The following is a 16,606-nucleotide window of genomic DNA, read 5'->3' on the forward strand; positions in this document are numbered from 1 at the left end:
GGAAAGGGTGTTTATCCCCCTCTAGCCAGTGTCTCCACACCTTCAGGGCCTTATCCATAGCTAGTAACTCCCGGTCCCCCACATCATAGTTCCGCTCCACCGGACCCAGCTTCTTAGAAAAGAAAGCGCAGGGACGGAGCTTCGGTGGCGTGCCCGAGCGCTGAGACAGCACGGCTCCAACCCCAGCCTCGGATGCATCCACCTCCACTATGAATGCTAACGAAGGGTCCAGATGCACCAACACGGGAGCTTCAGTGAACAGCGCCTTCAACTGGTTGAAGGCTCCATCAGCCTCTGCCGACCACCGCAGACGCACCGGCCACCCCTTCAGCAGTGAGGTAATGGGCGCCGCCACTTGGCCAAAACCCCGAATAAACCTCCGGTAGTAATTGGCAAACCCTAAAAACCGCTGCACCTCCTTTACCGTGGTCGGAGTCGGCCAATTACGTACGGCGTTAATGCGGTCACACTCCATCACCACACCCGAGCTGGAAATGCGATAACCCAGGAAGGAAACGGCTGGTTTGGAGAACACACATTTCTCAGCCTTGACGTATAGGTCATGCTCCAGCAGTCGCCCAAGAACCTTGCGCACCAGGGAGACATGCGCGGCGCGTGTGGCAGGATAAATCAAGATGTCATCAATATAGACTACCACACCCTGCCCGTGCAAGTCCCTGAAAATCTCATCTACAAAGGATTGGAAGACGGCTGGAGCATTTTTCAACCCATACGGCATGACGAGGTACTCATAGTGGCCTGATGTGGTACTAAACACTGTTTTCCACTCGTCTCCTCCCCGAATACGCACCAGATTGATTATACGCGCTCCTGAGGTCCAGTTTTGTGAAGAAACGCGCTCCGTGGAATGATTCCACCGCCGTAGCGATGAGAGGTAGCGGATAACTAAAACCCACTGCGATCGAATTGAGACCTCGATAATCAATGCACGGACGCAGACCTCCCTCCTTTTTCCTCACAAAAAAGAAACTCGAGGAGACGGGTGACATGGAGGGCCGAATGTTCCCCTGTCTCAGAGCTTCCGTGACATATGTCTCCATAGCCAACGTCTCCTCCTGTGACAGTGGGTACACGTGACTCCGGGGAAGTGCAGCGTTCTCCTGGAGGTTTATCACGCAATCCCACTGTCGATGGGGTGGTAATTTGGTCGCTTTTTTCTTACTAAAAGCGATAGCCAAATCGGCATATTCTGGGGGAATGCGCACGGTGGAAACCTGGTCTGGACTCTCCACCGTCGTGGCACCGATGGAAACTCCTATACACCTACCCGAACACGCGTCTGACCACCCCTGAAGAGCCCCGTGTTTCTAGGAAATGAGGGGATTGTGAATAGCCAGCCAGGGAACCCCCAACACCACTGGAAACCCAGGTGAATCAATAACGTAGATACTGATCTTCTCCCTTTGATCCCCCTGCGTTACCATGTCCAGTGGGATCGTGGCCTCCCTGACCAGCCCTGACCCTAACGGTCGGCTATCTAAGGAGTGCACAGAGACAGGTGGGTATATCTGCACTAATGGAATACGCAACTTACGGGCGAGTCCGCAATCCAAAAAACTCCCAGCTGCGCCTGAATTGACTAGCGCCTTATGCTGAAGAGAGGGAAAAAACGCAGGGAAAAAAATAAACAAAAGCACCGGTCCGAAAGTGTGTCCTCTCCGTCCACAATAGGCGCAGGAGGAGCCTCCTCCTCCGGTCTCCCTAGATGCAGCTCCTCCCAACTCCATCGGAGTGGGAGCGGGAGGGCTGGAAGGTGGAATTGACAGGACCCCTTCTGAACGCCCGCGGGCAGCTAGCAGGTTGTCCAATTGAATCGACATGTCTATCAGTTCATCCAGGGAGAGAGTTGTGTCCCGACAAGCTAGCTCCCGGCGGACGTCCTCCCGGAGACTGCACCGGTAATGGTCCATCAGGGCCCTGTCATTCCACCCAGCACCAGCAGCTAGGGTCCTGAACTCCAACGCAAAGTCCTACGCACTCCTCGTCTCCTGTCTGAGGTGGAACAGTCGCTCACCCGCTGCTTTGCCCTCTGGTGGGTGGTCGAACACAGATCGAAAACAGCGGGTGAACTCCAGGTAGTTGTCCCGAGCCGAGTCTGGGCTGTTCCAGACAGCATTGGCCCAGTACAGGGCCCTACCCGTTAAACAGGAGACGAGGAGGCTCACACTCTCCTCACCCGAGGGAGCCGGACACACGGTAGCCAGGTAGAGCTCGAGCTGGAGCAAAAATCCCTGGCACCAAGCCGCCGCTCCATCGTACTCCCTCGGGGGGGGAGAGACGCAATGTGCTGGACCCAGAGGACGACGTAGGTGGAGTAGGTGGGGGAGCTGGGGTAGACGTCAGTAGACCACTCCTTTCCCATCGCTCCATCCTCTCCATCATCTGGTCCATCGCTGTACCGATCCGATGGAGGACAGCTGCATGGTGATGGACGCGCTCCTCAATAGTTGGGAGAGGGGTGGTAGCTGCTCCTGCTGACTCCATTTCGGTGGCGCGGGCTTCTGTTACAACTTCTAACAATGGTGAGTGGAGGAGTCAAGCGCAGAGAGCAGGTAATTCAGTACGTGGATATTTTATTCCATAGACTGTGGAACCACGACATGCAAAACACCAGGGCGCATGAAACAACCCGTCCCAAAATACAACGGACTAAAACTGTCCGGAAAAATACTGATAACACTCATACACTAGAATACAGAAAACAAGCCCGCACAAATACCCAGCGGGCCTAGTGCCCTTAAATAGCCGACAAACAAACACTAACTCAAAACAGGTTTGCCCAATTAAACCCAATAAACAGAAACAAACGGAAAGGGAATTGATGGCAGCCAATAGGCCGGCGACGACGACCGCCGAGCGCCGCCCGAACAGGAAGAGGCACCATCTTCGGCGTGATTCGTGACACTTGGGTCCTGTTTCAGTAATAATGATATCAGACCTTTTTGTTGCATGTATGTTAATCTACCGTTTATATAGGAGTGGTTAAAACATGCTAACACTGGTCCTTTGAGTATATCAACAAAAGTTTTGTATACTTCCACTGGTATGCCATCCAGCCCTGGAGTTTACCCATCCTTAAAGGCCCCAATTGCATCAAGCAGTTCCTCCTCTGTAATTTGGCCTTCACATGAGTCTTTCTGTACAGATGTTAATTTTACAATATTATTAGGAAAAAAATCCATACAATTAGTTTCAGTTAGTGGAGAGGAGCCTGAAATAAAAACATATTCTTAAAGTACTTTACTTCTTCTTTCAAAATATAATTTGGTGAATCATGCGTGACTCCATCATTTGTAACAAGTTTTAATACATTTATTTTGGTAGCATTTCTATATTGAAGATTGAAAAAGAATTTGGTGCATTTTTCCCCATATTCCATCCAGTTCGCTTTATTATTATAATATATTACACTGGATCTTTCTTGAATAAGTTCCTGCATTTCTTTTTGTTTTTTCTCTAACTTATTCTGTGCCTCTGTGGTACCGTTTTTATTGCTATCTAACTGTACTGTCAGTCCTTCAATTTCCTTTGTTGATATGGACTCTTTTGATCTAAATTGCTTTTGTTTTATTGATGAGTACTGAATTGCATGACCTCTAAAGACATACTTAAAAGTGTCCCATACAATAAGGGGATCTGCTGTACCTATGGTATGTCTGAAAAAGTCTGTTATAAATTGTTCTGTCCTAGATCTAAACAATTTATCATCTAGTAGGCTTTGATTACATTTCCAATATCCTCGCCCACGTGAAAATTCAGTAAGAGTAATATACAGCGGGGAGAACAAGTATTTGATACACTGCCGATTTTGCAGTTTTCCTACTTACAAAGCATGTAGAGGTCTGTAATTTTTATCATAGGTACACTTCAACTGTGAGAGACGGAATCTAAAAAAAATCTACAAAAATCCAGAAAATCACATTGTATGATTTTTAAGTAATTAATTTGCATACAGACCTCTAAGTAGGAAAACCTGCAAAATCGGCAGTGTATCAAATACTTGTTCTCCCCACTGTATATGCCAACATATATGCCTTTACTCAGTACTTTGTTGAAGCACCTTGGCAGCGATAACAGCCTCGGTTCTTCTTGGTTATGAAGCTACAAGCTTGGCACACCTGTGTTTGGGGAGTATCTCTGCTGATCCTCTCAAGCTCTGTCAGGTTGGATAGGGCACGTTGCTGCACAGCTATTTTCAGGTTTCTCCAGACATGTTAGATCGGGTTCAAGTCTGGGCTCTGGCTGGGCCACTTAAGGATATTCAGGGACTTGTCCCGAAGCCACTCCTGCGTTGTCTTGGCTGTGTGCTTAGGGTTGTTGTCCTGTTGGAAGATGAACCTTTGCCCCAGTCTGAGGTCCTGAGCGCTCCGGTGCAGGTTTTCATTTCTCCCTCGATCCTGACTACTCTCTCAGTTCCTGCCGCTGAAAAACATCCCCTCAGCATGATGCTGCCACCACCATGCTTCACCATAGGGATGGTGCCAGGTTTCCTCCAGACGTGACGCTTAGCATTCCAGCCAAAGAGTTCAATCTTGGTTTCATCAGACCAGGGAATCTTGTCCTTTAGGTGCCTGTATGTGTGCCTTTTATGTGCCTTTTACTGAGGAGTGGCTTCTGTCTGGCCACTCTACCATAAAGGCCTGATTGGTGGAGTGCTGCAGTGATGGTTGATCTTCTGAAAGGTTCTCCCATCTTCACAGAGGAATTCTTGAGCTCTGTCAGAGTGACCATCGGGTTCTTGGTCACCTCCCTGACCAAGGCACATCTCCCCTTAATGCTAATTTTGGCCGGGCAGCCAGCTCTAGAAAGAGTCTTGGTGATTCTAAACTTCTTCCATTTCAGAATGAAGAACTGTGATGTTTGGGACCTTCAATGCTGCAAACATTTTTTGGTATCCTTCCTCAGATCTGTGCCTCGACACAATCCTGTCTCTGAGCTCCATGGACAAATACTTCGACCTCATGGTTTGGTTTTTGCTCTGACATGCACTTTCAGCTTTGGGACCTTGTATAGACAGGTGTGTGCCTTCCCTGTCCAGTCAATTTAATTTAACACAGGTGGACTCCACTCAAGTTGTAGGATTATCTCAAGCAGGATCAAGTTTCATAGCAAAGGGTTTAAATACTTATGTAAATAAGATATTTCTGTTTTTTATTTTTAATACATTTGCAAACATTCTGAAATCCTGTTTTCGCTTTGTCATTATGGGGTATTGTGTGTAGATAGATGAGCATTATTTTTTTTTGAATGAGGCTGTAACTTAACAAAATGTGGAACAAGTCAAGGGATCTGAATACTTTCCGAATGCACTGTGTAGATTATATGATGTTATATTGTATACTTCTTGATCAAGGGTGTAAATAATTTTGTAGGTGACTGGATGTGCAAAAATGTTATTCTCAATGCTGTAGACATTTCTAGAAGTCAGTTATGCTTCATGCATGTTTAGAATGAAATGGAATCTATTTGTAACCTCTGGGCTGGAATACAACTTAATTGGTAAGATTCCCTTTTCACATATATGTAATTGAAAACTGTATGCCCACCTCCTTTTCCAAATCAGTGTGCTTGTTTCCCTTTTTCTTCTAGAAGCAGATGAGAAGCAGACAACAAGCAGCAGTATGGAAGATGTAAGTAAAGATATATGTACAACTCTATTTGGTGTAGGATGAAGTTGCCCCTAGACACTGATCTTTGGTCAGTTCTTCATTTTTGCCACTGGTGGTTAAGGTTAGGATTCGGAGAGGGGAAGCTGATCCTAGATAAACTCAGCAAAAAAAGAAATGTCCTCTTACTGTCAACTGCGTTTATTTTCAGCAAACTTAACATGTGTAAATATTTGTATGAACATAACAAGATTCAACAACTGAGACATAAACTGAACAAGTTCCACAGACATGTGACTAACAGAAATGGAATAATGGGTCCCTGAACAAAGGGGGGGGGTCAAAATCAAAAGTAACAGTCAGTATCTGGTGTGGCCACTTGCTGCATTAAGTACTGCAGTGCATCTCCTCCTCACGGACTGCACCATATTTGCCAGTTCTTGCTGTGAGATGTTACTCCACTCTTCCACCAAGGCACTTGCAAGTTCCCGGACATTTCTGGGGGGAATGGCCCTACTAGCCCTCACCCTCCAATCCAACAGGTCCCAGACGTGCTCAATGGGATTGAGATCCGGGCTCTTCGCTGGCCATGGCAGAACACTGACATCCCTGTCTTGCAGGAAATCATGCACAGAACGAGCAGAATGGCTGGTTTAATTGTCATGCTGGAGGGTCGTGTCAGGATGAGCATGCAGGAAAGGTATCACATGAGGGAGGAGGATGTTTTCCCTATAACGCACAACGTTGAGATTTCCTGCAATGACAACAAGCTCAGTCCGATGATGCTGTGACACACCGTGAAGGACCCTCCACCTCCAAATCGTTCCTGCTCCAGAGTACAGGCCTCGGTGTAACACATCATTCCTTCGACCATGGACACGAATCTGACCATCACCCCTGATGAGCGACTCGTCAGTGAAGAGCACATTTTGCCAGTCCTGTCTGGTCCAGCTACAGTGGGTTTGTGCCCATAGGCGACGTTGTTGCCGGTGATGTCTGGTGAGGACCTGCCTTACAACAGGCCTACCAGCCCTCAGTCCAGCCTCTCTCAGCCTATTGCGGACAGTCTGAGCACTGATGGAGGGATTGTGGTTTCCTGGTGTAACTTGGGCTGTTGTTGTTGCCATCCTGTACCTGTCCCACAGGTGTGATGTTCGGATGTACCGATCCTGTACAGGTGTTGTTACACGTGGTCTGCCACTGCGAGGATGATCAGCTGTCTGTCCTGTCTCCCTGTAGTGCTGTCTTAAGCATCTCACAGTACAGACGTTGCAGTTTATTCCCCTGGACACATTTGCAGTCCTCATGCCTCCTTGCAGCATGCCTAAGGCACATTCATGCAGATGAGCAGGGACTCTGGGCATCTTTCTTTTGGTGTTTTTCAGAGTCAGTAGAAAGGCCTCTTTAGTGTCCTAAGTTTTCATAACTGTGACCTTAATTGCCTACCTTCTGTAAGCTGTTGGTGTCTTATCAACCGTTCCACAGGTGCATGTTCATTAACTGTTTATGGTTCATTGAACAAGCATGGGAAACAGTGTTTAAACCCTTTACAATGAAGATCTGCGAAGTTATATGGATTTTACTAATTATCTTTGAAAGACAGGGTCCTGAAAAATGGCCGTTTCTTTTTTTACTGAGTTTATGTACCTTGGGAAACTTCACCCTGGACTATTGTCTGAATGTAGGGGGAGGACTCTGACTTTTACCATCATCTACGACATTCACACCCAATCCCAAACTGATTTCTAACAACTAGCCCCTAACCCCCTAGGTACTTGTTTATATCTTTCAGGATTGGAGAGGTGTAAACATAAACAACATGGCCAAAATTTCAAGACTATCATGACAGCAAAGTTTAACAATTACCATATTGCTTACACCGATTCAATCCTTTTAGATCTACATGCAACGCAGAGGGGTAAGGCCTATGGGTTAGATTGGGATTGGAGGCTATCGTCAGGCGCAAGGGCTCCCTTTTTGCAGGTTTTTACCAATGTGACATGCTGTGGAATATTGCCATGCGAAACCTTCTGATTCATGAACAATCATTGTTGACCATTGTGTTGTTGTTTATGTTGTGTAATACTAGAGTCTGATAGACTTCCTTCTCCTAGACATCATTTCAGTAGTCCTCTGGGAGGTTCTTTTATGGAGGCACATGGTTTCTTGAGAGGTTATTTTATGGAAGCACGTCTCACCCGGTACCTTTGATTCTTGTCATCTTGAAATAGCTGGAGTGAAACTAGATCTTTTTATTTGGTATCTTCCCATCAGCTCCAGGGTGCAGATTTGTCCCCAGCACAGAGGAAGCAGAGCGCCTTCATTCCGCCAACTGTGAAAGGTACCACCATAATGCCCACCTCAGCCATTTCATGAGTACTCTAATATTTTCTACTAGATACACACCAGAACAGGCATAGAGGGTATTCATTCTAACAATGCAATATGTTTTCATATGATTTTCCTTTTTTTTAGGGGGGAGGGCAATTGCAGCAATTCGACCATGAAGGCCTGATTCACGCAGTCTCCTCTGTTCAATTAATGTTGAGATGTATATTTTACTTGAACTCTGTGATGCATTGATTTGTGCTGCAATCTGAGGTGCAGTTAACACTAATGAACTCATCCTCTGCAGCAGAGGTAACTCTGGGTCTTCCCTTCCTGTGGCGGTCCTCATGAGAGCCAGTTTCATCATAGCGCTTGATGGGTTTTGCGACTGCTTTCAGTCGTATTGACGGACCTTCATGTCTTTAAGTAATGATAGACTGTAATTTCTCTTTGCTTATTTGAGCTGTTCTTGCCATAATATGGACTTAGTATTTACCAAATAGGGCAATCCTCTGTATACCACCCCTACCTTGTCACAACACAACTGATTGGCTCAAATGTATTAAGAAGGAAAGAAATTAAAACAAATGAACTTTTAACAAGGCCCACCTGTTAATTGAAATGCATTGAGAGAATGCAAAGAGTGTACAAATCTGTCATCAAGGCAAAGGGTGGATACTTTGAAGAATCTCAAATATAAAATATATATTTAGATTTTTTAACACTTTTTTGGTTACTACATGATTCCATAAGTGTTATTTCATAGTTTTGATGTCTTCACTATTAGTCTACAATGTTGAAAATAGTAAAAAATTAAGAAAAATACTTGAATGAGTAGGTGTGTCCAAACTTTTGACTGGTACTGTATATATTATTACTATTACTAGTTACACACACACATGCAATACCTAAAATTTACTTGATGTTGGAGGTCAGGCCGATTACCCTTTACATTTTACATAACTGTAATAGAATACAATAAATCATCTTTATAATAAATCATGCTCTATACTCTAGAACTGATGAACTTAAACTACATGGATTGGACCATAGTCTCTTGCAAGTCCCACAAATGCGGAGGCAGTGTGTGAAATAACACAATTCATATAAACTGGACAGAAATACCATTGGACTCAAATGAACCATCTTCTGCAGAGCCATTACCTCAGCTGGGAAGCAAAGAGAAATGTGGGTGTTTTTTCGAAGAGGTAGGGGGTGAGCGCTAGGATCTCCATGCTGACTCACTTTAACAGAGCAGCTCATTCCTGGAATAGTTCTGCTGCTTAACGCTAAATGCGTCTTTATCTCTGTTATTGATCCAGCCAGAGTGGGCATGCAGTAAATGGCTGCAAATGGACTGGTGGTGCACGCCCAAGGCTGAGTTGTGTGCAGGCACTTAGCTAGCTACCTTGAGCCGCTCTGTAACAGAGCTGTAATGGACTTCCAGTTGCTCTGCTACTGCAGGCATATCAAGTGTTTGAGCATCAGTTAATTACAAATACTTTTCTGTGCAATGCAATGCACACAGTTTTAAATGGTTCATGATGAGTATTGTAGCAATGTGTCAGGGAATGTGGTGTCTTGGGTGATTAGTTAGTTGAACCAAATAGTGGAATAGGTTAATATGTTGTATTTTTATTATTTCACCTTTATTTAAGCAGGTAGGCCAGTTGAGAACAAGTTCTCATTTACAACTGCGACCTGGCCAGGATGAAGAAAAGCAGTGCGACAAAAAACAACAACACAGAGTTTCACATGAGAAAGTACAGTCAATAACAATAGAAAAAGCTATATATAGTGTGTGCAAATGGAGTAAGGAGGTAAGGCAATAAATAGGCCATAGTAGCGAAGTAATTACTATTTAGCAAATTACTACTGGAGTGATAGATGTGCAGATGATGGTGTGCAAGTAGAAATACTGGTGTGCAAAATAGCAAAATAAAGTAAATAAAAACAATATGTGGATTGAGGTAGGTCGTTGGATGGGCTGTTTACAGATGAGCTATGTACAGATGCAGTGATCGGTGAGCTGCTCAGATATCTGATGCTTAAAGTTAGTGAGGGAGATATAAGTCTCCAACTTCAGCGATTTTTGCAATTAGTTCAGGTCATTGGCAGCAGAGAACTGGAAGAAAAGGCGGCCAAAGAGGTGTTGGCTTTGGGGATGACCAGTGAGATATACCTGCTAGAGCACGTGCTATGGGTGGGTGTTGTTATGGTGACCAGTAAGCTGAAATAAGGTAGAGCTTTACCTAGCAAAGACTTATAGATGACCTGGATGGAGTGGGTCTGGCAACGAATATGTAGCGAGGGCCAGCTGACGAGAGCATACAGGTCGCAGTGGTGGGTGGTATATGGGGCTTTGGTGACAAAACGGATGGCACTGTGATGGACTGCATCCAGTTTTCTGAGTAGAGTGTTGAAGGCTATTTTGTAAATGACATTGCCGAAGTCGAGGATCGGTAGGATAGTCAGTTTTACGAGGGTATGTTTGGCATCATGAGTGAAGGAGGCTTTGTTGCGAAATAGGAAGCCGATTCTAGATTTAATTTTGGATTGGAGATACTTAATACGAGTCTGGAAGGAGAGTTTACAGTCTAGCCAGACACCTAGGTATTTGTAGTAAATGAAGCTCATTTAGAGGTTTGTTAACACAGTGTCCAAAGAAGGGCCAGATGTATACAGAATGGTGTCGTCTGTGTAGAGGTGGATCAAGGAATCACCCGCCCGCCCGCACACGCAGCAAGAGCGACATCATTGATGTGTACAGAGAAAAGAGTCAGCCTGAGAATTGAACCCTGTGGTACCCCTATAGAGACTGCCAGAGGTCCGGACAACAGGCCCTCCAATTTGACATACTGAGAAGTAGTTGGTGAACCAAGCGAGGCAGTCATTTGATAGTCAGCCGATAAGAATACAGTGATTGACAGAGTCAAAAGCCTAGGCCCAGTCGATGAAGAGGGCTGCACAGTACTGTCTTTTATTGATGGCAGTTATGATATTGTTTAGTACCTTGAGCGTGGCTGGTGTGCACCCGTGACCAGCTCGGAATCCAGATTGCAGAACGGAGAAGGTACGGTGGGATTCGAAATGGCCAGTGATCTGTTTGTTAACTTGGCTTTCAAAAGGCAGGGCAGGATGGATATAGGTCTGTAACAGTTTGGGTCTACAGTGTCTCCCCCTTTGAAGAGGGGGATGACCGCGGCAGCTTTCCAATCTTTAGGAATCTTGGACGATACGAAAGAGAGTTTGAACAGACTAGTAATAGGGGTTGCAACAATGGCGGCCGATAATTTTAGAAAGAGAGGGTCCAGAATGTCTAGCCCAGCTGATTTGTATGGGTCCAGGTTTTGTAGCTCTTTCAGAACATCTGCTATCTGGATTTGGATGAAGGAGAAGCTGTGGAGGCTTGGGCAAGAAGCTGCGGGGGGTGCGGAGCTGTTGGCCGGGGTTGGGGTAGCCAAGAGGAAAGCATGGCCAGCTGTAGAGAAATGCTTATTGAAATTCTCGATTATCGTGGATTTATTGGTGGTGACAGTGTTTCCTAGCCTCAGTGAAGTGGGCAGCTGAGAGGAGGTGCTCTTACTCTCCATGGACTTTACAGTGTCCAAAATCGTTTTGGAGTTAGAGCTACAGGATGCAAATTACTGTTTGAAAAAGCCTTTGCTTTCCTAACTGACTGTGTGTATTGGTTCCTGACTTCCCTGAAAAGTTGCATATCTCTGGGACTATTCGATGCTAGTGCAGTTCTACACAGAATGTTTTTGTGCTGGTCGAGGGTCTGGAGTGAACCAAGGGCTATATCTGTTTTTAGTTCTACATTTTTTGAAAGGGGCATGCTTATTTAAGATGGTGAGGAAATTACTTTTAAAGATCAACCGGGCATTCTCTACAGACGGAATAAGGTCAATATCCTTCCAGGATACCCGGGTCAAGTTGATTAGAAAGGACTGTTCGCAGAAGTGTTTTAGGGAGCGTTTGACAGTGATGAGGGGTGTCGTTTGACCGCGGACCCATAAAGGATGCAGGCAATGAGGAAGTGATCGCTGAGATCCTGATTGAAAACAGCAGAGGTGTGTTTGGAGGGCAAGTTGGTCAGAATAATATCTATGAGGGTGCCCGTGTTTACGGATTTAGGGTTGTACCTGGTGGGTTCCTTGACATTTTGTGTGAGATTGAGGGCATCTAGTTTAGATTGTTGGACTGCCGGGGTGTTAAGCATATCCCAGTTTAGGTCACCTAGCAGAACGAACTCTGAATATAGATGGGGCGAAATCAATTCACATATGGTGTCCAGGGAAGAGCTGGGAGCAGAGTGGGGTCTATAACAGGCTGCAACAGTGAGCGACTTATTTCTGGAGAGATTCATTATTTCAATTAGAAGTTTGAACGGTTGGGCATAGATCTGGAAAGTAACATGTAATGGTGTGTGCGTTTCTCATATGGCTCATTCCTCTGATACTTCTCTGTTGCCATCACACTATTAATTATGCTTTTATTTACGACATTATTTCTCCTCTTATTTTCAACCAAACTATAGTTTACCTCCTTGGTTCAGTTTCAAAGACCCCTCAAACATCCACATTAGCACATTATTATTAATGAATGTTTAAAATGTATTAGCTCAGCTGTCAGCTTCCCACCATAGGCGATGCTTCTGTGTTCCCCTGTCGAGTTCAGAGCTACAGATGGTGATGGACCAAAACTTTCAGAAACCGGAACATCTGGAAGAGGGCCTCTGTGAAAACACTGACCAGCTCAGCCCAATCACAGCCCAGCACTATGGCAATACTGCCCAACAGGCTAATCATAACGGGCCTGATGAGCCAAATGGCAATGAGCTGTATGCCAATCATCGACTGCTAGCCAATGGGGGCCTCCCAGTCGCAGACAGCAACTGTACTGGTGGTAAGTGTGGCTCAGTGTTATCCGCTGTCCCACCTCACCTTAAAAACGAGAAAACTATTTGAAATCTCCATGTTTTCACAAAGGACACTAAGTTGCTTATCACCTGCACCATCATCCACAAAAAAAGCTGTTTTAATCTTCTCTATACAAAATATCATAAACACATAATGAAAATATAATAAAGATCAAGATGGAAGATGTCAAATTTGTGCTGTACTCTCTATTCCTCTTCAGATTTTGGGGGAAGGGATGAACATGTTACTAATATATCTCTTTTCTCTTTCTCTCCCTCTTTTGTTTTCATTATTACCATTATTATTGTCAATATCATTTTTGTGTTATTATTAGAGACTTCTACAAGTCAGCAGAGCAATCTCTCCAGTCCCACGTCTATCTCTCGATAGCGTCACTCTGTTTTGTCTTTCTGTCTATCGCTTGTTCCTGGGTTGTGTTCATTAGGGCATAAAACGTCGCAAAGCATTTTGCAATGGAAAACAACAAGTTGACATAGTACCTCCCCATCTCTTTAAGCTTCAAAAGTTTTACTCTGTTTTGTGTCTACTGAACAAAACCCTGGTCCTCTGTTTCCTCTTCCAATTATACAATGGTTGTTATCCCTGGAAGTTATGTTTCCATAAACTATACAGCTCCAGCTCGCCTGATGTATGAAGTGTCTCAGAAGTGTATGATTTGAGTATTTTCATTGCTTATCCAACTGGATGTTACATCATTTATGTAATTAGTGAGGTCTAAGACATCATTCAAATTACATTTTTGTTCAGAAAGCTTTCTGGTTTGTTTGTTAGTTTTTAGTCAATTTATACTGTAGTTGGTCTCTTGGTATTAATATGTTGTTATGTACTGTTCTTAAGATTTATCTTGCAAAAATGAATGGAACTTGTTAAAATAAAATGTATTTTATGAAATGCCACATAATTCTCTGGTATATTGAAATAACACAAGGATTCACAGTACAGTAAACGGATAGGGGCCCGACTAGCACAGCAACACCATGAAAATACCGACGTCTGGCTTTGGTGCGCATGAGTCAGCATTCCCATAGCTGTAAAAGCACAAACAAAATTTCTAGCACCTGACACAAGCATAAAACATGTCATATAGATTCCAATTAGAGGAGCGAGACAGAGACAGAGACAGAGAGACAGAGACTGACTGACTGACTGACTGACTGACCGACTTACTTACTTATGGGACCATGTTAAGGACATACTTTTACGCACCTCTGACCCTCACCAGTTGGGACACTCTGTGGGAAGGCAAAAATCCTGACCTCTGATCTCAGAGCAGTAGGGATAGACACATTCTTCTCCTTATTGGGCCAATAATGGCTCAGTTCTTTGAGAGCACTACGTCAGCTCTGACACTAAGTAGAGAACAGGGGTTTAGGTTTCTCTAAAGAGGGCAGTGTAAACCATAAGTACTCCAGAAGGGTGGTGGGTGACCTCATGGAAGAATTAGATGATTCCCAACAGGAGGGTTATTATAAGTATGCTTCTGTCCGTCTTAGGCCTTGATTCAATCAGATCAAGCATTAACCAGCGATAGCCGACACCCGCATAGCTGATGTTTTGCTGTCGGAGGTGTAACTGCGTTGGAGCTGTTAAATATGAGAGCAGCTGCTCATGGTCGTTGTCACAAAGCCACACCCATCCCACTTGTGTTAGAAGTTCAGAACAAGAAAGTGTAGAATATATAGAAATAATGAGAATTTCTATTAGCCTATTTGAGGTCTAGATTACATCTGAAATTCCAGTGTTTTCCCTTGTAAACATGGTTGTGTGGTATTTCTCTTAATGTGACTCTGTGCAGTTAATAGCAATATCCACTTTAAGTATAATGCCAGGAGCTGCTTCAGTATTTGACAGAACTAATGCAGTTCCACCTCCGACACTGCCATAACATTGGATCTGACTGAATACTATGCGGTATCTGTCGTATATACAGTGCCAGTCAAAACTTTGGACACCTACTTTTTCAAGGGTTTTTATTTATTTTTACTATTTCCTACATTGTAGAATTATAGTGAAGACATCAAAACTATGAAATAACATATATGGACTCATGTATTAACCAAAATCCTGATGACAGCTTTGCACACTCTCTGCATTCTCTCAACCAGCTTCATGAGGAATGCATTTCCAACTGTCTTGAAGGAGTTCCCACATATGCTAAGCACTTGTTGGCTGTTTTTCCTTCACTCTGCAGTCCAACTCATCCCAAACCATCTCAACTGGGTTGAGGACCGGTGATTATGGAGGCCAGGTCATTTGATGCAGCATATTCACTCTCATTGGTAAAATAGCCCTTACACAGCCTGGAGGTGTGTTTTGGGTCATTGTCCTGTTGAAAAACAAATGATAGTCCCGCTAAGCGCAAACCAGATTGGAATGTGTATCGCTGCAGGATGTTGTCGTATCCATGTTGGTTAAGTGTGCCTTGAATTCTAAATAAATCACCAACAGTGTTACCAGCAAAGCACCCCCACATCATCACACCTCCTCCTCCATGCTTCACGGTGGAAACCACACATGCGGAGATCATCTGTTCACTCACACCGCGTCTCACAAAGACACGGCGGTTGGAACCAAAAATCTCCAATTTGGACTCCAGGCCAAAGGACAGATTTCCACCAGTCTAATGTCCACTGCTCGTGTTTCTTGGCCCAAGCAAGTCTCTTCTTATTATTGGTGTCCGTTAGTAGTGGTTTCTTTGCAGTAAATCGACAATGAAGGCCTGATTCACGCAGTCGACCCTGAACAGTTGTTCTTGAGATGTGTCAGTTACTTGAACTCTGTGAAGCATTTATTTTGGCTACAATTTCGGAGGCTGGTAACTCTAATGAACTTACATCTGCAGCAGGGGTAACTCTGGGTCTTTCATTTCTGTGGCGGTCCTCATGAGAGCAAGTCCTTAAAATGTTCCGTATTGACTGACCTTCATGTCTTCATGTAATGATGGACTGTCGTTTCTCTTTGCATATTTGAGCTGTTCTTGCCATAATATGAACTTTAAAAAAAATAGTGCTATCTTCTGTATACCACCCCTACCTTGTCACAACACAACTGATTGGTTCAAATGGATAAGATGGAAAGAAATTCCACAAATTAACTTTTAACAAGGCACATCTGTTAATTGAAATGCATTCCAGGGGACTCACTCATTAAGCTGGTTGGGAGAACGCCAAGAGTGTGCAAAGCTGTCATCAAGGCAAAGGGTGGCTACTTTGAAGAATCTCAAATATAAAATAGATTTTGATTTATTTGACACTTTTTTGGTTACAACATGATGCTATATATGTTTATCCATAGTTTTGTCTTCACTATTATTCTACAATGTAGACGATAGTAAAAATAAGAAAAAACGTTGAATGAGTAGGTGTGTCCAATCTTTTGATTGGTACTGTATGTTGGTTTATAAACAGTGTATGCACGTTAAAGGGGAAGTTCAGGATTTTACAACTTTTCCCACTGACTACCCTGAAAGCGTAATGTGATCTGTGGTTTTGTTTTCTTTACAACCATTACATACATCAGCTAACTTTAACGTCCGCTAGCTGACAATCAATGACAGTGATAAAGGGATATTGTGAGAAATAAAAAAAATGAAAAAACCTTTCAGTAACATCAAACCAAATAAGTTGATTTGGCCATGAGATTTTGTCAATTGGACAAGTGACCAGGGTGTTTCTCCCACATCAGTCATAGTATGAGTCTAAATCAATG

General features: G+C 44.1%; 1 protein-coding gene across 1 annotated transcript in view; it reads left to right on the forward strand.

Moving 5' to 3' along the window:
- Positions 1 to 13,376, forward strand: part of LOC139414187 (protein phosphatase 1 regulatory subunit 1C-like) — a 33,860-nt gene extending 20,484 nt beyond the window's left edge. Inside the window, exons 3-6 of the mRNA XM_071162075.1 lie at positions 5,611 to 5,651; positions 7,902 to 7,968; positions 12,636 to 12,863; positions 13,212 to 13,376. Of these exons, the coding sequence (XP_071018176.1) occupies positions 5,611 to 5,651; positions 7,902 to 7,968; positions 12,636 to 12,863; positions 13,212 to 13,267 (392 nt within the window). The 3' untranslated portion in view covers positions 13,268 to 13,376. The remainder of the gene's footprint in view (positions 1 to 5,610; positions 5,652 to 7,901; positions 7,969 to 12,635; positions 12,864 to 13,211) is intronic.
- Positions 13,377 to 16,606: the final 3,230 nt, after the last annotated feature.

The sequence above is a fragment of the Oncorhynchus clarkii genome, chromosome 7, assembly GCF_045791955.1.
Source record: "Oncorhynchus clarkii lewisi isolate Uvic-CL-2024 chromosome 7, UVic_Ocla_1.0, whole genome shotgun sequence".
NCBI classification, from domain to species: domain Eukaryota; kingdom Metazoa; phylum Chordata; class Actinopteri; order Salmoniformes; family Salmonidae; genus Oncorhynchus; species Oncorhynchus clarkii.